A 24,728-nucleotide genomic window follows, 5' to 3' on the forward strand; every position below is an offset into this window, starting at 1 on the left:
TATCTCACATATATATATGCTTTTAATGCATAAAGCTGCTCTTGCAGCTACAATGTATATATATTATATACGTGGCCCCACCACTAAGTGTTGTACACTACAGCAAGCGCCGTGGGTCCCCCCTTACTCTATCCACGACATTTACTCGTGGGACCCACCCTTGATGCATGTGTTGCCTCCTAACCGTCCAACCATTTTGAAAGCCCATTTTAGGGCTTGAGGCTAAGAAAGAGTCAAATCTAAGGTTCAAGTGGACCCCACCGTAAAAAAAATAGTGGAGAGATGAATGCCCACCATTGAAGTCTTTTTGGACCATAGTAGTATTGGATTAAGGTGATATTTGTTTTTTTTCCTCCCAATCAACCTATGTGACTTTACTAACAGACTAGATGGGAATTAAACTTGATGGTGGGCCTTGGGATTGTAAACGGTGAAAATCATTACCTCCACTACTATTTGTGAAATGGTCCAGATCCTTCAATATGATTCTTTTTGGGAATGTATGAGGCCCACCTTGTTATATGTAAGGCCCATGGGTTGAGGCCCATTTGATGTATTAGGGGCCCATGGGTTAAAGCCATTGAGATGTATTAGGGCCTATGGGGTTGAGGCCCATTTGATGTACATATGGGGCCCAATTGGTGTGGCCCATTTGATACACGTAAGGCCCATAAGATTAGGCCCATTTGATGTATTCTAAGGCCCACGGGTCATGGTCCATTGCAATGCACATAAGGCCAATTGGTGCAGCCCAATGATGTGGCCCACTTGATGAATATAAGGCCCATATGATATGGCCCATTTGACGTATTTAAGGCCCAATGGGATGTACCTAAGGTCCATTGCAATGTACGATCCCAACATGGGTTATGTAATGATGTTTACATCGGGCTGTACCTTGGGAGCAATGGCGGTTTGACGTCCCCATTGCAAGTATAGTGTTGGTTAAATGTCCGCATTATAACTTTCCCTAGGGCCCATTGTTAGGCTCGTACGTGTTATGTGTAGGCCGTCTAGGCCCATCTTCGTTATACACATCATCCATCCTATATAACATGTTTAGTTCCATGATTCATGATCATATGCATCATACGTATGCTTGATATGAGAAATGACTGATCATAGTATACGCCTTCGGGCAGATTGTGTACAGGGGGTGTTGCCTACATGAGCGCACGATACGCGAAGGATTTTGCATGAGTGAATAGTGTGATTCATGCATTCGCATTGTGTGATATGGTTCTTGTATGCCCTAACGACATCGGGGCCGTAGCCTACAGGCGTATCGTGGTTGGCAGGATTGGATACCGAAAATCTTGTTCTACATGAGGTGCTATAGATATCCCTGGGTGAAAGTCCCTAAACCCTTATGGTACCAAGAGGTTGCTCCAACGTCTAGACAGAGTGGTGCATGAGCGCCGAGTGCCGATTACCAGACGGTTGCGCTTTCCACTATGTCGTGGTCGGTTGGGAGGGGGTGCTGCCTTACCCGCCCAAGAGGAGGGGGCAATGCTAGGCTGAGTCTGACCAGCTTGAGGAATGGGTCTGCTATTGACGAGCCGAGCCTGATTTTGGCAGGCGGATAGTGAGGTCTTTTCCACTCACCTTATTGCGGGCGATGGGGTGGCAATCTGGCTTGGAGTGTACTAGACCCCGGTGATATTCCAGATTTTAAGTTGTATTGATATGTGGACTTAGATGAGGATTTGCATGCTTGAGTTGCATTTCGCATTGCATGGCCTTGGTATGGCCGACATCATTCTTTGCACCACATGGCCTTGGTACGGCTAATGGGATTCTTAGCATTCATCAGCATGTTCCGCATTACTCTGATACTGCATGACTATATTACCACCTTGAGCATACACTTTCACCACCCTCTAAGCTTTCTATAAGCTTATGCACGACCGTTGCGTGCAGGTGACGTTGGATCGCAGCAGCTTGGACGCGTGGCAGATCATTTTGGAGTTTTTGTTCATCTTCATTATATTTCCCTTTATGCTCATTGTACTTATAAAGTTTTTGATCATAGTGGAAATGTGATGGAGTTTTTGGTTGTTGTTTGTGGGTTATGCCTTTGGTTATGCTTATTACGAATCAAACTGATGTTGAAAATCCTCCTTATAGCATCCCAGGATCGGAACCTGGCGAATGGGCGTTGGGAGCCGAGAATGGGGTTCTACGGAGGTCACCGGATTCGGCGATCGAAAATTTTGTGAGCCCGGTTTCCGAGTTCGGGCGTGACATGGTTCAATAAATTAAGTGAGCCGAGCCCGATTTTGGCAGGCGGATAGTGAGGTCTTTTTCACTCACCTTATTGCGCGCGATGGGGCGACAATCTGGCTTGGAGTGTACTAGACCCCGGTGATATTCCAGATTTTGAGCTGTATTGATATGTGGACTTAGATGAGGATTTGCATGCTTGAGTTGCATTTCGCATTGCATGGCCTTGGTATGGCCGACATCATTCTTTGCACCGCATGGCCTTGGTACGGCTAATGGGATTCTTGGCATTCATCAGCATGTTCCGCATTACTCTGATACTGCATAACTGCATTACCACCTTGAGCATACACTTTCACCACCCTCTAAGCTTTCTATAAGCTTATGCACGACCGTTGCGTGCAGGTGACGTTGGATCGCAGCAGCGCTGAGGCTTGGACGCGTGGCTGATCATTTTGGAGTTTTTGTTCATCATCCTTGTATTTCCCTTTATGCTCATTGTACTTGTAAAGTTTTTGATCATAGTGGAAATGTGATGGAGTTTTTGGGTTGTTGTTGTGGGTAATGCCTTTGGTTATGCTTATTACGAATCAAACTGATGTTGAAAATCCTCCTTGTAGCATCCCAGGATCGAAATCTGACGAATGGGCACTGGGAGCCGAGAATAGGGTTCTACGGAGGCTGTCGGCACCGGATTCGGTGATCGGGAATTTTGTGAGCCCGGTTTCTGAGTTTGGGGCGTGACAGAAGTTGGTATCAGAGCATAACTCGGGAATAACCAAGAACAACATTACATGTCTGCTATGAATGATTTAAGTCCTAAGTTCGTATACCTAGCGATCTTTTATTACCGACCCTTAACGAGTGTGCCTTCAAGAGTTTTCAAAGTTGATAGGCACATTTGCTCTTTCCTGTAGGACATGGCGCGCAGGAGAGTGACTCGATCGACTCGACTCCTACACCACCCTCCGGCTCCACCAACTGCGACTCCTGCACCACCACCTGAGACTCCGGCTCCACCACCTGCGGCTCCCGCACTACCACCTACGATTCCTGCTCCACCACCCGAGATTCCTGCTGCCCAGCCTGAGGATGCTGCTCCTCTACCAGGGATTCATGCTGCCTAGCCTATGGGTGCAGCTCCTCCACCAGAGACTGGTGCGAAGCCGACCGTATCTGTGAGTGCTTCCCGATTCAGAGATCTCGCAGTGGCGCCGCACTTGAGGGCGAGGCGGACCCCGATCATTTCTCCGACAGAGCAGGAGCGCTCGAGTGCCCTCCTTCGAGAGTTCCAACGCCTCGATCCCCCGCATTTTCAGGGTGAGCCAGACCCGACCGTGGCCGAGAGATGGCGCGCTGACGTAGAGAAGATATTTGAGACGATGGGATGCGCGATCGAGCGGCGAGTCCGATTAGCCGTATTTCTCCTCCATGGTGAGGCTGAGCAGCCGAGCAGTGGGTGCTAATTTTGTATGGACTTGGGAGGATTTTGTAGATCGGTTTGGCCAACAGTATTTTCCCTGATCACATCCGGCGGCGAGAGTTGAAGTTTGAGGCATTGGTGCGAGGCGATGTGATGCTCGATGCTGCTCGTTTTATAGCATGTCCCGATTGCACCTTACTTAGTGGATGATGAGGAGCGGAGGCCCGCCGATTTGAGGGCGGCTTACGTTACGGTCTTCGAGGCGGTGTTATTGGGCATGAGCTCCTACCTTTGAGGAAGTGGTGTGAAAGGCCCGATTTGGTGAGTGAGGACGGTTCTCGGTCGATCACGGTCGAGGAGAGACCAAGAGGCGAGCTCCTTCTAGTGATACCCGAGGTCGACCACAGAGGTGCACAGTCATCCACCTTTCGAGCGCCGAAGACCTCCGACACCTCCACACTACCTCAGAGACAGTTCACCGGCACTTGTTTTAGGTGTGGTGCGCAGACACCGTATGTTGGAGTGTCTCGCCCCCAGAGCAGCGAGAGAGGTCTCTGCAGCCTCCACCACCGCAGCAGAGACCCCCACAACAGCAGCCGCATTTGATCAGCTGTGTTCCATGAAACTAATTTTGGAGTTTTTGTTCAACATCCTTGTATTTCCCTTTATGCTCATTGTACTTGTAAAGTTTTTATCATAGTGGAAATGTGATGGAGTTTTGGGTTGTTGTTGTGGGTTATGCCTTTGGTTATGCTTATTACGAATCAAACCGATGTTGGAAACCCATCCAAGGCATCCCAGGATCGGAATCGCGAATGGGCGCGGGAGAGAATGGGGTTCTACGAGGTATCGGCGTCGGAGTCGGCGATCGGGAATTTTGTGAGCCCGGTTTTGAGTTTGGGGCCTTTTGACATCCTTCCTATGCTTGAAGCTGTAGGTTGGGTTAACTTATTACATTGGGGTGGACATGCATAACGGTCCATTGCCCAATCCATGTTTACATGTATTAGTGCTTTCTCACAGGATAATTTAACTTTTCAAATTTCTACTAGAGAAGGGCCTTTTGACATTGATCGTCATTTAATTTCAGCCCTTATGGAAATTCCTGTGAATGATGAGGGTATTCCTATTCATAACTTAACTGATAAACCCTCAATGTCTGAAAAATGCATGCTCAATAGAGACTTGTGCAACATGGATGTTCAATGGACTCAAAAAGGGAATGCGCTCCCCGCAAGGTATTTGTTACCCAAATACAGAATTCTCCACAGAATCTGTGTCTAATCTGTATCCTCGTTCGGGTAATAAATCTGACTTGACTTCGTTTATAGTTCGTGTTATTCATGTTATTTCCAATGGTACTCAGATTTGTTTGTCATCCTTAATTTGTCATTTCATTCTTCAGTTTAGACTCCATCCTGGTCATAGTGACATTCCTTTTGCCTATTTTATGACTGTATTGGCTACACATATGTTAGTCGATATGCCGGTTGATGAGGCACCAATCCATCATCTGATTTTCAACAATACTAATATCAATAAGATGAAGTTGGATCTGCTTCCTGAACAAGGTGGTGGTGGTGGTGGTCATGAAGAAGCTGGTGATGACATTAATATGGATGACATTTTTGAGGAACTGGATTCTGACTCAGCAAATGATCCAGATTTTGTACCATCTGATGTTGATGCACGTCTGAGTGCATTAGAGAGTAAAGTTGAGAATATAAATGTAAAGTTGGAAAACATGTCTGTTGCTCATGATTTGTAATTCAAGTACATGCGCAAATATCTTAAGTGCTTGAACAAAAGCATGCACTAACTTGATCCCTCTATTCCTGCTCCTTCATCAAGTTCTAGTTCTGAGTAGTTTTTATGAGACTTCTGGTCTGTAATAACTTTATATCTTAGCACTTGACTGATTTTGAGTTGGATTCTATTTATGTTTTCTGCTGAATATTTATTCTATGTGATGCTATGCTGAGTGTCTCTATCACTCTTTTGCTATACTCTCTTACCTCCTCATGTTTACTCTCATTCCTTTATTTAGTTCTCCTTTGTCATATTGTGACAAAAAGGGGGAGAATAGTTTGTTCTTAATGTGATTGTGAGAGGAGTAGCATTGGTTATGTTACTCAGGGGGAGTCAGGGGGAGTATATGTTTGATCTTGTTGAATGAAATGTTGAAACTGGTTGAAACTGGTTGAATATTGATTTGCAGGTATTAACCAGTTATTTTACTTTTTGTTTATCTCGGTTATGTGTTTTGTCACTAATTTGATAAAGGGGGAGATTATAAGTACTATAGTTTATATCCCTGTCTGTTGTCAGATTTGTGGTGCCAAAATCACTGTTATATATAACTTACTTAAGTGAAGCTCTCTCAAGGATCAACATTCATGAACAAGCAAAGCTCACAAGACAAGACTCAAGCTGCAAGACTTCAAGAAGAGTACAAGGCAGTTGGTAAAGAACTCAAGACCCTTTCAAGATTGAGCTACATCAAGATTTCAAGATTGATCTACATCGAGACTTCAAGCTCATTCTTCAAGGTCACTAGTTCCGAATGTTTCAATGTCCTTACTTCATGGTTGAGGTTTGATTGACCATAGGTTGACCTTAGAAGTAGGTCATTTCGGATACATAAACCGAATGTTATTTTACATGAGTTTGGTTAGTTCTTCGACTAGTCCTAGGCCTTCTTCGACTAGTCCTAGACTTGCTTCACCGATCTAAGAAATTCCTCGATCAGTCATGAGTTTGTTACAAATTTCGGATGAAATCGAAGCTTCGACTAGTCTAGGAATCATTCGACCGATCGTAGGAACAGTGTCATGCATCTACGACCCGATCGAAAATCTTCGACTCAATTCCGAAGCTTTCACGACCTACGACGATCGAAGGAGACCTACGACCATCGAAGGAAACCTACGACCAGTTGTAGAATGGTCAAAGCATATCCCACCGAATTTTTCAAATATTTAGTGCTTCGACTAGTCGAAGAGCTCTCTAGACCATCGAAGACCCGATCTTCTCACTTATAAATAGAGCACGAATCTCAAGAAATCATCGATTTAATTAATCTATTCAAGCCAATCTTCGTCGAACTTCCGAGAGATAATTCCGTGCTCCATCTAAGCTAAGTGTGCTTATTTAATATTCTCTTTCCTTAGCTTTATTTAATTGATTTTGTTTCTCCATTCCAATCCGATTTGATAAGAGGAATTGTTATTCCCTTTCTTTGGAATCAAAATCAATTAAGGCAAGCCCTATTTGGTTTAATTTAAAATCTATTAGAATTAGAACCATTGTAATCGAGTACTGGACATTGAACTTGGACATTCAATCATCTACTTTGATTTGGTTCTACCGGCTGCTACAACGAAGGAGATAATCAGGTATTTTACATTTAATTGTAAATCCCTTTCTATTTTGGTTTCTTTCAAGATTTGCCAGAAAAATCTTGTTGTATTGGTTATCTGAGGAGAGCCAGGAAAACTCAGAAGTGGGGTTTTTTAATTGTGTAAGCCCACAGACAAAGACACAATTGTAAAGGTTTTGGGTGAACCTGGGAAAACCTATTTGTTAGTGAACGCTAATATCCCCTGTGTGAGGATATTAGGAGTGGAGTAGCATTTTGTGTGGCTGTTGTTTAACAGTTGGTGAACACACAGGCGAACCACTATAAACCCTTGTGTTGTGGTTGAATGATTTATACTTCTAATCTTTAATTATTCTTTTGTGGGATGTATGTATGGTGGTGAATGTTGTAATCATTTAATTCAAGCATTGTGAGAATCTTGTAATAGTTTAGAATTTATTTTCAGCTATTCCTTTATCAGCTTGATTTTCAATTTCATTTGAAAGTTGTTCCAGCAAGGTTGCCCTGCCATTTTTATGGTGTATGGCTGTCCCTAGAACAATACATTTTTTATTGCAATTTATTTCAATTCCGTTTGTATTTATTTTTGTATTCCTCTTCGGTTTGAGACTTGATACAAAGATCTTTCTAGAAATAAGGTTGTCCTACCATAAACTCTGTTTTTGGTGTAAGGTTGTCCTTAGAACAACGTTTGTATCAACCTCTCAAGATCTGAATTTTGAGGTTATTTTAATTTACTGCATTGTGATTTACTTTGGCTATCATATTCATTTTAATTCCGCTATTATATTTTTTATTTGGCATTGTCCTATTCACCCCCCCTCTAGGACATATAGCTTGGCCTTTTCAAGTGGTATCAAAGCCTAAACCTAAACCTACACCTAATCCTAATCTCAACTCCCTAGCCTAAACCTAAACCTAAACTTGAAAACCCAAACCTAAACCCGGTCCCGAACCCGAACCCGATTTCCTAAACCTAAACCTTGACCTATTCTCAATTCCCTAAAGCTATAACCTATAACCTAACCTAAACCTATCCTCAAATCCCAAAACCTATAACTATAACCTAAACCTTAACCAAAAACCTATAACCTAACCTAACCTAAACCTATAAACTTCACCTAAACCTAAACCTATAACCTTAACCTAAACCTAAACCTATAACATAAACCTATTCTCAAGTCCCTATCCCTAAACCTAAACCTATAACCTAAACTTATTCTCAAATCCCAAAACCAAAACCTAAACCTTAATGTATTCTCAAATGCCTAAACCTAAACTTGAAAACCCAAACCTAAACCCGGTCCCGAACCCGAACCCGATTTCCTAAACCAAAACCTTGACCTATTCTCAATTCCCTAAAGCTATAACCTATAACCTAACCTAAACCTAAACCTATAAACTTAACCTAAACCTAAACCTATAACCTTAACCTTAACATATAACCTTAACATAAACTTATAACTATAACCCGAACCTATTCTCAAATCCCTAAACCTAAACCTAAACCTAAACCTATAACCTAAACCTATTCTCAAATCCCTAAACCTAAACCTAAACCTTAATGTATTCTCAAATCCCTAAACCTAAACCTACACCTAATCCTAATCTCAACTCCCTAGCCTAAACCTAAACCTAAACTTGAAAACCCAAACCTAAACCCGGTCCCGAACCCGAACCCAATTTCCTAAACCTAAACCTTGACCTATTCTCAATTCCCTAAAGCTATAACCTATAACCTAACCTAAACCTATTCTCAAATCCCAAAACTTATAACTATAACCTAAACCTAAACCTATAACCTATAACCTAACCTAAACCTAAACCTATAAACTTAACCTAAACCTAAACCTAAACCTATAACCTTAACCTTAACATATAACCTTAACCTAAACCTATAACTATAACCTAAACCTAAACCTTAACCTGTAACCTAAACCTAGACTTATAACCTTAACCTAAACCTAACCTATACTTATAGCTGAAACCTAAACCTTAACCTTAAACTATAACCTATACTTACAGCCTTAACTTAAACCTATTCTCAAATCCCAAAACCTATACCTATAACCCAAACCTAAACCCAATCTCAAACCCGAACCCGATTTCCTAAACCATTCCCTAAACCTATACCTATAGCCTAAACCTAAAACAAAACCTATAACCTAAACCTAGACTCATAACCTTAACTAAACCTATTCTCATAATCTATAACCTATACTTATAACCCAAACCTAAACCCGATTCCGAACCCGAACCCGATTTCCTAAAACTAAACCTTAACCTATAACCTAAACTTATACCTATAGCCTAAACCTAAACCATAAACTATAACCTAAACCTAGACTCATAATCTTAACCTAAACCTATTCTCAAATCCCAATACCTATACCTATAACCCAAACCTAAACCCGGTCCCGAACCCGAACCCGATTTTCTAAACCTAAACCTTAATGTATAACCTAAACCTATACCTATAACCTAAACCTAAACCTTAACCTATAACCTAAACCTATACCTATAACCTAAACCTAAACCTTAACCTATAACCTAAACCTAGACTTATAACCTTAACCTAAACCTATTCTCAAATCCCAAAACCTATACTTATAGCCGAAACCTAAACCTTAACCTTAACTTATAACCTATATTTACAACCTTAACCTAAACCTATTCTCAAATCCCAAAACCTATGCCTATAACCCAAACCTAAACCTGATCCCGAACCCGATTTCCTAAACCTAAACCTTAACGTATAACCTAAACCTATACCTATAACCTAAACCTATACCTTAACCTATAACCTAAACCTAGACTTATAACCTTAACCTAAACCTATTCTCAAATCCCAAAACCTATACTTATAGCCGAAACCTAATCCTTAACCTTAACCTATAACCTATACTTACAACCTTAACCTAAACCTATTCTCAAATCCCAAAACCTATGCCTATAACCCAAACCTAAACACGATCCCGAACCCAAACCCGATTTCCTAAACCTTAACCTTAACCTATAACCTATACCTATACTTATAGCCTAAACCTAAACCTTAACCTATAACTTAAACCTAGACTCGTAACCTTAACCTAAACCTATTCTCAAATCCCAAAACCTATACCTATAACCCAAACCTAAACCCGATCCCGAACCCGAACCCGAACCCGATTTCCTAAACCTAAACTTTAACCTATAACCTAAACCTAGACTTATAACCTTAACTTAAACCTATTCTCAAATCCCAAAACTTATACTTATAGCCGAAACCTAAACCTTAACCTTAACCTATAACTTATACTTACAACCTTAACCTAAACCTATTCTCAAATCCCAAAACCTAAACTTAAAACCTAAATGTATTCTCAAATCCCTAAACCTAAACCTACACCTAATCCTAATCTCAACTCCCTAACCTAAACATAAACCTAGACTTGAAAACCCAAACCTAAACCCAATCCCGAACCCGATTTCCTAAAACTAAACCTAAACCTTAACCTATTCTCAATTCCCTAAAGCTATAACCTATAACCTATAACCTAAACCTATAACCTTAACCTAAACTTAAAACCTAAAACCTAAACCTAAACCTAAACCTAAACCTAAAATCTAAATGTATTCTTAAATCCCCAAACCTAAACCTATACCTAATCCTAATCTCAACTCCCTAACCTAAACCTAAACCTAAACCTAAACTTGAAAACCCAAACCTAAACCCGATCCTGAACCCGAACCCGATTTCCTAAACCTAGACCTTAACCTATTCTCAAATCCCTAAAGGTATAACCTATAACCGACACTTATAACCTAAACCTATAACCTAAATGTATTCTCAAATTCCTAAACCTACACCTACACCTAATCCTAATCTCAACTCCTTAACCTAAACCTAAACTTGAAACCCCAAACCTAAACCCGAACCCGATTTCCTAAACCTAAACCTTAACCTATTCTCAATTCTCTAAACCTTAACCTATAACCTAACTTAAACCCAAACCTTAACCTATTCTCAATTTCCTAAACCTTAACCTATAACCTAACTTAAACCTAAACCTATAACCTACACTTATAACCTAAACTTAAACCTAAAACCTAAATGTAATCTCAAATCCCTAAACCTAAACCTACACTTAATCCTAATCTCAACTCCCTAACCTAAACCTAAACCTAAACTTGAAAACCCAAACCTAAACCCGATACCGAACCCAAACTAGAACCTGATTTCTTAAACCTAAACCTTAACCTATTCTCAATTCCCTAAAGCTATAACCTATAACCTATAACCTAAACCTGATTTCTTTTCATTTGTCTGGATCACCTCTTATATGTTCTCTCTCTTTTCATTTGTTTTTTTTCCATAAGATTGTTTGTGTTTGGATGGATGCAGTTTATGTTTGGATGATTGTAGTTTATGTTTGGATGAATTTACATAGTTTGGGTTTAGATGGATGTGAGTGTGAATATGATGAAATATATTATATAACACTTGTTATATAATATTTCGTAGGTAAAAGTATTTAGCGATGAAGAAGTTGGTCACTAACCTTTAGCGACGAAAATTTTCGTCGTTAAAAGTCACATCTAGGTTTTTTAGCTACGAAATGTTTCGTAGCTAAAAGTAATTTTTTGAAAAATTGTTTATAGCCTTTGGCAACGAAAATTTTCGTCGCTAAAAATCTCATTCACAAATTTCAAAAAGTAGATCTGTAGCTATGAAAAGTTTCGTAGCTAAAAGTAATCCATTCGAATAAGGTGGGAAATTGTTTGTAGCCTTTGGCGACGAAACTTTTCGTGGCTAAAAATCTCATCTACGATATTTAGCTACGAAATTTTTCGAAGCTAAAAGTAAATCGGTTGCAGCCTTTTGCGGCGAAACTTTTCGTCGCCAAAAGTCTCAACCACGATTTGTAGCTACGAAAATTTTCGTAACGAAAAGTTTCGTAGCTACAAGTAAAACGTTTGCACCGTTTAGTGGCGAAAATTTTCATCGCCAAAAGTCTCATCCACATTTTTAGCTATGAAAAGTTTCGTAGCTAAAAGTAATCCATTCGTTTTTTGGAAAAGTTGGTTGCGGCCTTTAGCGACGAAAATTTTGGCTGCTAAAAGTCTCATCCATGATTTTTAGCTGCGAAAAATCTCGTCGCTAAAAGTACACTTTTGGCGACGAAAAACTATTTCGTCACTAAAAGTTACTTTTGGCAACGAAAATGTGTTTCGTCGCTAAAACTTTCGTCGCTAAAAACCCTCTTTCTTGTAGTGCCTTAGTGATATTTGATGACCACTACATGACTCCCTTCTTTTTTCAATTTCTCTGTTTTTCCTCCCAATCAAAGAACTACACCAAAAAACGATCTCCTCCCCATAAATTTCAAATCCCTCAATTAAAAGAAAATTTTAAAAAATAAATTAATTAATATTCAAAAGATCTACATCATCAAAGCACAAATGAAAAACATCAGACAAAATTTTTAAAAAATAAAAATAAAAATCCTATGAAACGATCTCAACATCAAAATGCAGCACCAGAAACCCCCAAAAATCGTTGCAGAACACAAATGTGACTCAAAAAACCCTAGAAAACATAATGCAGGTCGATGAAACCCTAACCTTACAATGCGGGAAGACGAGATCGAAAAGATTCCGTTTGCTCTTACCTTAAATCGATAAAACGGGAAGCGAGAAAGTAAAACAAATCCTAGATCCGATGCGAACGCGATAACCAAACGGGTCTGCCTTTGAAAACGTGAGCTCGTTGAGATCTGCGAATCCAAACGAGAGCTCTCTCCTCCAGCATTTAAAGTGAGAGAGAGAGAGAGATAGAGATGGAAAATCGGTAGTAGGGTTTTTTGAGAGAATCGAGGGAGCGGGTCGGAGAAAAATTCCAGAGCTTTCACCTTTATCGCTGCTGCCGGGTGTTGCAAGAAGGAAAAAAAGGGAAGAAGATAAACACGAGGGAGATAGGGAGATACTGCGCAAATGGATAGGCATTTATGTTTTTTTTTTTTTCGTTTAATAGAAAAGGACCCTTTGCCCGCAGCCGTTAAAACGGGCTGCGGGCAAAGGGTAAGCCCATCAGTCGGCTAAGCCATAATTTGTTGTAGTGGTAACATGTGGAGTAACAGTGGGACTCCACCGTGATATACGTGTTTTCTCTACGCTGACCGTCCGTGGGATGGCCCACCACGTGGGACACAACTGCATGTGTTCTATCCACACCGTCTGCCCACAGGACGTGGACCCCACTTCACATATGCGGTGTACCCACACCGTCCAAGCAAGGACGGTAGGTCCCACGCAGCGCGCAGCTTCTGCTGCTGCAGCATTGCGCCAGCATTGTCTTTGGGCCTCAACCATGAGGTATTTGTAATATCCCAACCGTCCGTATATGTGGGACCTACCTCACACGTGTTGCACGTGTGGTGGGGTCCACCAGGTGTATGCGTTGTATATCACACTGTCCATTCATCTGGACGTGGAACGTGGACCCACTAGGATGTATGGATTTGATCCAGATCGTCCACCTGCGCACCTAACCAGCAGCAGATAGCTGTTGTGTTAATGTCAGCTAGCTCTGCGAGACCCACGTAGCTGGCAGCTGCTGTGAGGCTAGCAAGTTCTGTGGGTACCACTTACGGTACGTGTTATCCACACCGTCCATATGCCGAACGGGTGGGGCCACCTTGATTGTGTTGTGCCTGCACCGTCCAGACATTTGGACGGTGCTGTGGCACCGTGTTATATGTGTTTTATTTCCACCGTCCAGATTGCTGGATGGTGGAATTACACCGTGATGTATGCATTTTACATATGCCGTCCATCCATTTTTGTAGGGACAGTGGGTCCCACTGAAATGATGCCATCCACTACAAGAAAAAGGGGCTTTAGCCTCGGTTCAAAACTGTGGCTAAATAGGTTAAAAACTGAGGCTAAAGCCTTTAGCCTCAGTTTTGCCTCGGTTATCCAAACCGGGGTTGAAACCTCAGTGGCTAAAGGCTTTAGCCTCAATTTTAGCAACCGAGGCTAAATTGACTTTTATAGCCTCGGTTCTTCAAGTGAGGCTAAAAACCTTTTTAGCTTCAATTTTCTCGAAATGAGGCCAAATCAAAATTTTAGCCTCCATTATTTTCAACTGAGACTAAATCCAAATTTTAACCTCAATTGCCTCCAACCGAAGCTAAATCTATTTTTAACCTCGGTTCTCAACAACCGAGGCTAAAGCCTTTAGCCACGGGAGTTGTAGTCTCAGTTTAGGTAACTAAGGCAAAACTGAGACTAAAGATAGATTTAGCCTTTGTTGACATCAATTGAGGCTAAAATCAATTTCTAACATCATTTATCAATAATCGAGCCTAAATCATTTATTTTAACCCATTCATAAACCTATGCATATTCAGTGGCCATTGATCAAATGGCTTGCATTTTTGTTCTCATAAGGTAACAACTCATGGAGAAAAACATGAGAATCACACCGACTTTTCAAATTGAAATTTTAGTTTCTATTTGGAATAGAAATCTAGGAAAAAAAAAGAATTCAACAACTGAAGCTTTGATCAACCGTCATCACTGGATTCTAATTCAGATTGCTAGATCTTGACTGCAACAACTGAAGCCTCTGGTCCATCTCCGAGAAATCAGCCAACATGATGGAGCTGTAGTTGGGAGAGATCTGGTGCGTCATCGGCAGTGGAAGCTTTCCTCTGCCAACGGCCCTAATCACAGGATCGATGAATTCAACATCAACATAGCTGCTATTTCCAGCAACTTGTTGTTGCAGATTCAAATTAGCTAACTACCAAGGAACGATACTGTGCAGCTGAACCTGCCACAAGAAGGAATATAAGCATCCACAACAATCAGAAAAAAGATCTTACAAGCAAGAAAATAAAAAAGGAAAATAAAAAATAGATGGTAGCAAAACCGCAAGAATTTGAGCCAGTAGATCAATGGTAGACAGGGTGCATTTCAACATTGAGGTCTCAAATTTGAACCTTGCTTACCTGCCAATCAACAAAAACAAAAGAAAAGAAAAAGATTTTTAAAAAATAACTTGAAACTGCCAATGAAATATCAGCATGTATTCAACAATTAATTATCAGAGTTATAGATATTATGTTTCAAGTTTGAAGTCACATCAGGCCTGGAACCTCTGGTTGAGCCACACCTCTGATTTCATTGCCATCCAAAGACAAGATTGGCTTCGTAAGACTTGGAAGAGCAGCTTCTATCTATATTTTAAAGTAAAACTAAAATCAGCAGATATGTAAACATGTTTGGCAATAGTACACACTGCAAATAATATCAGCATCAAAACAAAATCTAGTTATGGATAAGATGAATAATCGAATTCATCGCTTGATCAGACCTAGTAGAATGTTGACTAGCTAACTATAAAGCTCTTGTGAGATAAGATAGTCACTGATTAACAAGAAAGCATGATTGTTGACTCGGAGAAAACTTTCTTGAGAGACGTGACACAATTGATGAATCAGTAGGAAATTGGCAGAGTTGGACAATCAATATAAAATCTTAAGAATGCAGAAAAGTAAAGAAATTTTTGAAGAAACTAGGGTGGAACTTAGATTTAAGAGGGGTTGGTATTAAAATGAAACGAGGATCTTTGCAAAGGTACCATCTTTCATGCAAATGCAAGAAATAGATTCAGGAGAAGGAAAAGAAGAAAGGAGACAACAGGTTAATAAGAAAGAATTTAACATCCCGATATTGAAGCTATAAAAGGCAGTGAAAAGAGTCTTAGGGGAAGATCAGCAACCTTACACAGTACACTCCAATCTATCATGGAGGAAGAATACCACCAGAACTAAGTGATCCTAAATTTTTAAGCATTCATGACTCTTGTTACAATATATTGCACAGTAGTAACAAGCATACCGGCCAATGGTCAAGGATTGACATGAGAGCTGAATGCTCTCTTACAGCACGCTCGATTCGTGCATCACTTTCTGTGGCTTGCTTCAGGTTTCCAGCAAATCTGTTCAACCTGTCCTGTAAGTTCTTTGTCAGAGTGCTTGACTGAGGTCTAGTCCACCGTATCCCAAATTGGCTTCGGAATTGAGCATCCTCTCTTGCTTCTTTCTGCAGAAGCTCTTCAGTCTGCACAAGCAGCTCCTGGTTCACCCTTCTCAAATCCTTAAGCTGCTGCAACTCGGCTTCCAAACTGGATGGGCCACCGACGATCTGAACTGCCTCTACATCTTCTTTAAGATCCACTGGTAGTGTGAAATTCCCTTCCAACGCAAGTATAGAATCAGGTAGGTCCATTTCTCGCTCTAGTCCATTTGCACAATGTGTCACTTATAGTTCACTTTAGCCCAAATTTGATTTTGGAATTTCACAAGTTTACGCAGAGATACATGATGCAATCAGAAGGTCAACTGTGGGGCCAATCTATCGAACGGGTTGAATATGGTTGGAAGTCCTGATCATATGCTTCCAAATCAGGTGTATTAGACAAAATCTCAGAAAAGAACATCAAAGCATCTGATTTATTAGACAAAATGCTTGTTGAATTTCCACTTCTCTGAAAATTCACCAGATGCAGCATTGCTTAAAAAAAGGCCAAAACCCTAATTTCCAAACAAAAGAGTCGAAGAGAGATCTCGAAAGGGGCCATGGTTTATAAGATCAGCAAAAAACAGGCAATTACTGTGCTTTGTTTCATTTTGTTGCTAATGGCGGTAGTTCACAGTTGATGCATGTGTTGATAGGTACTTCTCTAGATACAGAAATTAAATGACCAACTTTATAGAAGCGAAGACTTGAATGAGGTAGCATCTCTATATGGAGAGTAGAAAGGATTAACACACCTTATTTGCTAGCTGTACAAGGCACTTCTCTAGAGAAGAATGCAGAGCAACCCTTTGCTCATTTATGGCATCTTCACAAAAAGAATGCAGGGCGGGTTCTGAGGAGTTACAAGTTGGACCTCTAAGAAAGAATATAAATGATGCCATTAAAATATAAATTAAACAAGATCAATTAAGAACATGCAACAGATCAATTAAATGATAGAGAAATTAAGAATGGAGGTGTGTGGCTATGTCACTTTTGTGAAGATGATTCCCTTCATGAAAATGAAAATTTGTCTAAGAAATAAAAAACAAGTTTGGACAGGTAAAAAGAAAAACACTGCAGAGTCACGATCCATTCGTAAGATGGCTGAAACCACTTAAAGTAACATACGCTTATTGAATGAAGAGAATATATTTTCAAACATGCAAACATCAATGGAGTGGTATAGTAAGTCACTCTAAAAAAACCAATCGAACTTCAAATTAGTTAAACCATTCGAACTTCAAATTAGTTAAGTCTCTGCGCACGGATGCACTATTGAACTGACTTGCATCCACTCTCACCATCCTTTATCTATTCTCTCTCCTATGTATCCTAAATTTCCGCCTCTACCATCCTTTATCTATTTGCCTCCACATTCTACAGTATCCACTCTCACCCAATAGTCTCCTTCCTTCACATTGTTCCCCCAAAACAAAACCTTCCCTGACCTCCATGCATCGCAATCTCTCTGTTTCTTAACATTCTCCTCTTCCCTTCCTCCCTCCCCATCGTTTCCTACTTTTCCTTTCTCATGATTGGTCTTCAATTCCCAGTCATTGAACCAGAAACAGCATGTTCTCAGAAACAAGAAAGGCAGTTCAATACCTCATCAAAGGTTACACCAATCATTTGAAGTCCAACAGGAAGGCCGGCGGGTCCACCTTCAATCAATCCACATGGCAACACTAGTGCAGGCAGTCCAGCCAAGTTAACATTCACCTGCACCAATAATAATATCACTTAGTTTTATTTTATTTTATTGACGGAATCATTAAGAAAAAAAAAAACTGCAGAGGAAGGTGACCCTATTGTCACTCCACAACAAACAAGAAACAAAACAAACAAAAGACAAACACACACAAAGCAAATGCATCCTGAACTGAAACACAACCAGCGGCCGAGAAATTCAGCCAGTCCCCCAAGAACACGCCATCAATGTTCCAGAGAGTTCTACTTGAATGCAAGCTACTGGTAGGAACACTTAGATTTTAGGTGCCACCACAAAGAAGGATTTTCCAAAGACCACTAGTATATTTTGATCAGATTGAATCTGTGAAGCTAGAAATCCTTATGAGCTACTATCTTCTGTAAATTGACTAGTTCAGAGCAAGCACCATGCAACAATCTACTCAATGTTTGTAGGGAATTGATATCTACAACAATCCTGGTTGATTATTGTATTCCTATTATTCATGTTTGGAATCGAAATAGTGCAAAACAGATGATTGTTGTGGGCAAATGAAAACAGTGGGTGTAAATAGTCCACGCCTGGCAATTTATGTATTAATTTCAAAATAATGAGTCATCCGCTGAGTTGAATAAACTAAATTCCATTCATTCAGCAGATTTGTGCGTGCAGAAGAGCATTTATTTAATTTCAAACAATCTTTTAAAAAATTATTTATTTTGAAAATAATGATGCACTTATTCAGAATAGAAAAAAACTGTAATTCGTTGATAAGCATAGAGCAGCAGAGTGAGGATTACAGTCATGATGCGGCCTGCATACATTGCCAAAGGATCATTTGTCTTTTCACCTGCAAACAACATTGCCCATTGGGCATGAAGTAACCATGAAAGTAGCCTCAATAATTCATAATATATGCTGCTGGAAGTGGCATACCTATCTTATAAGCCACTGATGGTGCAGCAGGTGAAATGAGGATGTCATTTTCATCCAATGCTGCCTTGAAGCTTTTCTGAAACACTATTACAACAATAAGTTTCCAAATAAATGGCACAATATATCTAAAAATTAACTTCTAGGTTTCTACAACACCACAACTGCTATTAAAACATCGGTACACTACGTAAAATTCACAGAACAGCCTATAATGAAAAGCCTTCACAAAAATAACTGTGGTACTTGCTGGGCACGTTTGTAATATGCATCATAATATCCACCAGAAAGAGCATAAGTTCCCATTAAAATTCTCATCTTGGCCTGAACAAAATGTGCATGGTTGTTAGTCTGCCTGTAAAACTACCGGGCAATTGCCAATCTATTTTAGACTCCTTGTTCAAGCACTAAAACCATAATTCTGCAACCGCAGTGTAAATGAAATACACTAGTTGAATCAAGCTGATACAAAACATAAGCATGCAAGAAGCTCCACACCTCAGGACCAAAACCATTAGCTCGAGAATCTCCATAGAGAAAACTTAGTTCATCTACTGCAACTTGTTTTCCATATCTGACATATATAAGAAGCAGGATTTCAGACACCAAGAGCGTTTTATAAGAATGCAAGCTACTGGAAAGAGAAAAACCATGTTTCTAACGATGGGTAACCAATCACCTTACACCATCCTAACGTGATAAATTAGAAGAAGACTCAGATGAAGCTAGAATATAGTAGGCTGGTAACCCAAGAGAAAAGGAAGGGAGTGACACCTGCAACACATCAAAGCAACATTTTAAGCTATCATCACGAACTGGTTTTAGAAGCACACAAGAATGCTGATGATAAGAATGGGGCAACAGGAAGAAAAAGAACAGGGAGAAAATTTGTCTGCTTGAGCTGCCAGTCGTGCTTTCAGACTTAGCAGGTAGAAAGTTAGTGATGGCTTGGAAAGAAGAAAAACCTCTGTCGCGACACATCTAAGTTCTTCAAAGTGTGAAGCAGCAGCTTTAATAGAGGATATTACTCCCCCATCAACACCATCTCCAAGAGTTTCATGAATCAACCCAACCCTCAGACCCTAACCATCCATCAAATCTACAACCCTTTTCCATTGAAAACCATCCAATCGGAATCTACCAATCGAAGGGTTAGGATCAAGGAGGATTTACCGCATGATCGATCAATGGAGGTCCAGATCATGCTCTGGCACACCTTACATCAACTCAACCCAAGTATAAAATCATCCATGACTAATTATTAACCTAAATAAACAAAATCCTGAGATCTGTTTGTCTTTTATGGGAAGATATCGATCTTTCTAGAAACAATCGGGGGGAGAGAGAGAAATCCCTTCGAGAAGGGATCGGAAAACCGAAGCTTCTACTGAGCGAATTCCCCAAACAGATCTGAAGGAAGCATCAAATCATAGCATGCAAGCAAATCAAAAGGAAATTCGACTTCCCATCGGGAGATCGAAGCGAAAACCGAGCGATTCCGATAAAGAACTAAGAAATCAAGCAAAGATCCGTAAATAATCCGATTCAAACCGATTCGGAAAAAAGCTTCAGATAATAAAAATATATATATATAAGAAAAACGCAGCAAAATCTCACTAAACACATTCAAAAGAAAAAGAGAATTCCAACAAGAATACCTGTAAGATCGAGCTTCTTCTTCGATTCGATTCCTCCAATCGAAGATCCAAAATGAGGAAAAGAGAGATTGAATTGCTCGCCTCTGTCTGATCGAAATACGAGCGCTTTCGATTTTGATTTTTTTTTTTGCTTTTTTCTTTTCTTTTTCTTCTTTCAAGGTATCGATGAGAGAGAGAGAAAAAGGACTGTCTTGTATAAGTAGTAGAAGTGCTATGACTGGGCTTGGAATTCGAAGAGCTTCTTGGAGGATTTGAGCTTGGAAGCCTGCGGCGATTTCCAATCCATCTTGAAAGATCTAGGGTTTTCTGTGAAGATTTCCATGGAAATGACAAGCACTGCCTTCGACTCTCATAAGAGAGGAGTTTTCTGGTTTTTTCTGGCTTTTTTTTATAGACGTGCATCTCTGCAGGGGCTGTGAATGAAAAATGATAATTGAACAGGGACAGACTAACGTGCACCAGTAGGTTAGGATAGTGTAAACTACGGAAAAGGCTAAAATGCACCGGTAGGATAGGATAGCGTAACCATGGAAAGGGCTGACATAAACCGATACGGTAGAAAGGCGGACCGAAACTCTGATAACTCGGGCCAGCCAGAGTTCCTGGAATAACTGAAAGCTCTGTGGGGCCCACTACTACCCGTGTGAAAGCCAATCAGTCCATCCGTTTCACTAATCTTTATATTTCATCCATTCCGTTGATGAGGTGATTCCCACCAAAATGGAGGTAAGATATAAATATCAGTATGATCCAAAAATTATGCTGGCCCAAGAAGGTTTCAACAACGGACGTTCAATTCCTATTGATGACTGTAGTGTGGCCCATTTGAATGGTCTCTCATATGCTTGTAATTGAATTATTTGTGATATGAAACATCATAAAAAAGAGCAGATTTTTTGCTCCAGTTGCTCACCAACCGAGGCAAAAGGGCAGACTTTTAGCCTCATTAAGGACAGACATTTAGCCTCAGTCTCTTAGCAACTGAGGCAAAAGGATGGACTTTTAGCCTCAGTTTCTTACCAACTGAGGCAAAAGGATAGATTTTTTTGCCTCAGTTCCTTACCAATTGAGGCAAAAGGGTAGACTTTTGGCTTCCGTTGCTCACCAACCAAGGCAAAAAGGGCAGACTTTTAGCCTCAGTTTCTCAACAAACGAGGCAAAAGGGCAGACTTTTAGCCTCAGTTGCTCACCAACCGAGGCAAAAGGGCAGACTTTTGGCCTCAGTTGCTCACCAACCGAGGCAAAAAGGCAGACTTTTGGCCTCAGTTGCTTACCAACTGAGGCAAAAGGGCAGACTTTTGGCCTCAGTTGCTTACCAACCGAGGCAAAATGGCAGACCTTCGGCCTCAGTTTCTCACCAACCGAGGCAAAAGGACAAACTTTTAGCCTCAGTTTTCAACAACCGAGGCAAAAGGGCAGACTTTTAGCCTCAGTTGCTCACCAACCGAGGTAAAATGACAGACTTTTAGCCTCAGTTGCTCACCAACCAAGGCAAAAGGGCAGACTTTTGGCCTCAGTTCTCAACAACCGAGGCAAAATGGCAGACTTTTGGCCTCAGTTGCTCACCAACTGAGGCAAAAGGGCAGATTTTGGCCTCAGTTTCTCACCAACCGAGGCAAAAGAGCAGACTTTTAGCCTCGGTTCTCACCAACCGAGGCAAAAGGGCAGACTTTTAGCCTCAGTTTCTCACCAACCGAGGCAAAAGGACAGACTTTTGACCTCAGCTTCTCACCAACCGAGGCAATAGGGCAGAGTTTTGGCCTCGATTTCCCATCAACTGAGGCAAAAAGTGAATTTTTAACCTCATTTCCTTTACAACCGAGGCTAAAAACCATATTTAGCCTTCTTTTTTTGAACCGAGGCTAAAAAATTGAGGCTAAAGGCATACTTTCTTGTAGTGGTCCCACGCATTATGTATGTATATTCATACCTTCGGTCCATCTGGTGGGACCCACCTCTGGTATCCAGACCGTCCATCCAATTAGCCAGCTCCTCTTAAGGCCTGAGACTAAAAATAAGACTGGTCCATCTATGAGATGGACCACACTGCAAAAACGTAGGGTTGAACGTCTACCATTGAACCCGTTTGGGGTCAGAAGTTCTGGATCAATATGAAATTGGATTTTCCCCTTAATTCAGGTCGTTGTGACCGTATGATTAGATTGGATGGAAAATACATGCTATGGTGGGCCCAGTAGAGTTTTAACAATGGAAATCATTATCACCAATGTTATTTGTGGTATGGTCCAGATGATCTTTTGATATGATTTATTTTTAGATAATACTTTAAAATGATTTCTAAAAATAGTTGAATGGTGTAGATGGTGCGGCCCATCCATGGGGCCCATCATGATATATTTTTGGCCCATGTATGGGGCTCACCTATTTCGTATTTGAGGCTCATGTGATGGGGCCCACTTGTTGTGTATTTGAAGCCCATTGATGCGGCCCGACTTGAGATATATGAGGCCCATTGGTGCGGCCCATTGATGCGGCCAACTTGGTGTATTTAAGGCCCATGGGCAAGGCCCAATACAATGTATATGTGGCCCATTTGGTGAGGCCCACATTGATGTATATATGGCCCATGTGAGGAGGCCACTGTGATATGTTCGTGACCTTTGGCAAGCCCCAACGTGAAGTATATGAGAGGCCCATGTGATGTATTTGAGGCCCAGGTGCAGGGCCCACCTGTTGTGTATTCAAGGCCCGATGTGATGTGTGATTTTGCCATGATGTATGCAATGATGTTTATGTGGGCCACTCCTTAGGAGCAATGTTGGTTCAATGTCCACATTGATGGCTAATGATGGTTGAAAGTCCTCATTGTGACCTTCCCTTAAGCCATTTGTTAGGCCAATTATCAAGGTCAATTCTGATTGTTGAGGCCAAGTCCGATTAACGAGGCCAATTCTTTTAGTTGAGGCCGATTGCCGAGGTTGATTCCGAGGCCAAGTCTGATTGACGAGGCCGAGTCCGATTGACGAGGCCGATTCCGTATGTCGAGGCCGATTCTAATTGTCGATTTTGATTATCGAGGCCAAGTCCGATTATCGAGGTCGATTCCATATGTTGAGGCCAATTCTGATTGTTCCGATTGTCGAGGCCAAGTCTGATTGACGAGGCCGATTCCGTATGTCAAGGCTGATTCTAATTGTCGAGGCTGAGTTCAATTGACAAGGCCAATTCCATTGTCAAGGCCGATTCTGATTATCAGTCGAATTCTGAGTATTGAGGCTGATTCTGATCATCGAGACCGATTCCGATTGTTGAGGCCGATTCTGATAGTTGAGGCCGATTCTGATTGTTGAGGTCAATTGTATAAGTCGATTCCGATTATCGAGGCCAATTTCGATTGTCGAGGTCAATTATCGAGGCCGATTTCGATTGTCGATTCCAATTTCGATTGTCGATTCCAATTGTCGAGGCCGATTCCGATTGTCGAGACCTAGATGATGTATATGCGGCCCATAATTGAGGCCCATTGTGATGTGTATTTAGCCTGTATTTAAGACCTAATGTGATGAATATGAGGTCTATATGATAAGGCCCATTGTGATGCATTTAAGGGCCAGGCGATGGAGCCCATTGTGATGTATATTAGGCCCATGTGAGAGGCCCATCGTGATGTGTATTAAGCTCATGAGTGAGGCCCTTGGTGTTATATATGTTAGGCCCTTGTATGAGGCCATAGGTCCACTATATGTTAGGCTCTATGTGAGTCATTCCTTGGGGGCAATGTTGGTTAAATGTCCACATTGTAGAGGTCGATTGTCGATGCCGGTTATTAATACCGATTATGAGTATGTGACAGCATAGCATCATGACATATGACCATACGCATCATCTGCATGTTTATTATGAGATATGATTGACCATTGCATATGTCATAGTGCCGGTGGTTTATGGGACTCCCTGATAGGAGGAGCTATCCCACATGAGCGCACGATATGCGCAGGGTTGATGCATGATTGGACTGCATGACTCATGCATCTTACATTGTGTGTTGTGATTACTATACGCCTTAGCGACATCAAGATCGTAGCCTCCACAGGCATATCGTGGATGGCCAGATGAGATACCAAAAATCATTTTCTATAAGGGGTGTCATAGATATCCCTGAGTCAAATTCTCTAAACCCTCTAGCTACCAAAGGATGCTTTAATGTCGAAATCGAGTGGATATATATGAGCGCATAAGGGTCGTATACCAGTAGGCTGTGTCTACCACTATGTCGTGGTCGGTTGGGAGAGAGTGTGGCCTTACCCGCCCGAGAGTAGGCATAATTAGGTTGAGTTTGACCACTCAAGGAATGGGTCCGCTATCGACGAGCCGAGTAAGTATTGATAGACTACT

The 24,728-nt window shown here is 41.1% G+C and overlaps 1 protein-coding gene across 5 annotated transcripts; it reads right to left on the bottom strand.

Annotated features, from left to right (window-relative positions):
- Positions 1–17,192: 17,192 nt before the first annotated feature.
- Positions 17,193–20,932, bottom strand: LOC131236202 (uncharacterized). Of its 5 annotated transcripts, XR_009166629.1 has the most exons (4): positions 20,373–20,900; positions 19,394–19,488; positions 19,213–19,288; positions 18,805–19,038 (listed from the first exon to the last, which is right to left on the bottom strand). XR_009166629.1 is itself a non-coding variant. In XM_058233333.1 (2 exons), the coding sequence occupies exons 1-2, from the start codon at positions 20,772–20,774 to the stop codon at positions 17,673–17,675; spliced, it is 543 nt and encodes a 180-aa protein (XP_058089316.1). In that variant the 5' UTR covers positions 20,775–20,916; the 3' UTR covers positions 17,197–17,672. The 5 variants fall into 5 exon arrangements, 1 of the variants encoding a protein (XP_058089316.1); XR_009166630.1 differs by lacking the exons at positions 18,805–19,038; positions 19,213–19,288 and adding an exon at positions 17,193–17,813 and having other exon boundaries at positions 20,373–20,905; XM_058233333.1 differs by lacking the exons at positions 18,805–19,038; positions 19,213–19,288; positions 19,394–19,488 and adding an exon at positions 17,197–17,813 and having other exon boundaries at positions 20,373–20,916.
- Positions 20,933–24,728: the final 3,796 nt, after the last annotated feature.

This window comes from Magnolia sinica, unplaced genomic scaffold (assembly GCF_029962835.1).
Source record: "Magnolia sinica isolate HGM2019 unplaced genomic scaffold, MsV1 ctg282, whole genome shotgun sequence".
NCBI classification, from domain to species: Eukaryota; Viridiplantae; Streptophyta; class Magnoliopsida; order Magnoliales; family Magnoliaceae; genus Magnolia; species Magnolia sinica.

Excerpts from the sequence above, each read along its gene's own strand:
- LOC131236202 (XM_058233333.1), bottom strand. The coding sequence starts at position 20,774 with ATGCACGTCTATAAAAAAAAGCCAGAAAAAACCAGAAAACTCCTCTCT. Across the intron at positions 17,814-20,372 it reads GAAGAAGCTCGATCTTACAG|GTGAATGTTAACTTGGCTGG; the intron begins GTATTCTTGTTG and ends TTATTGGTGCAG.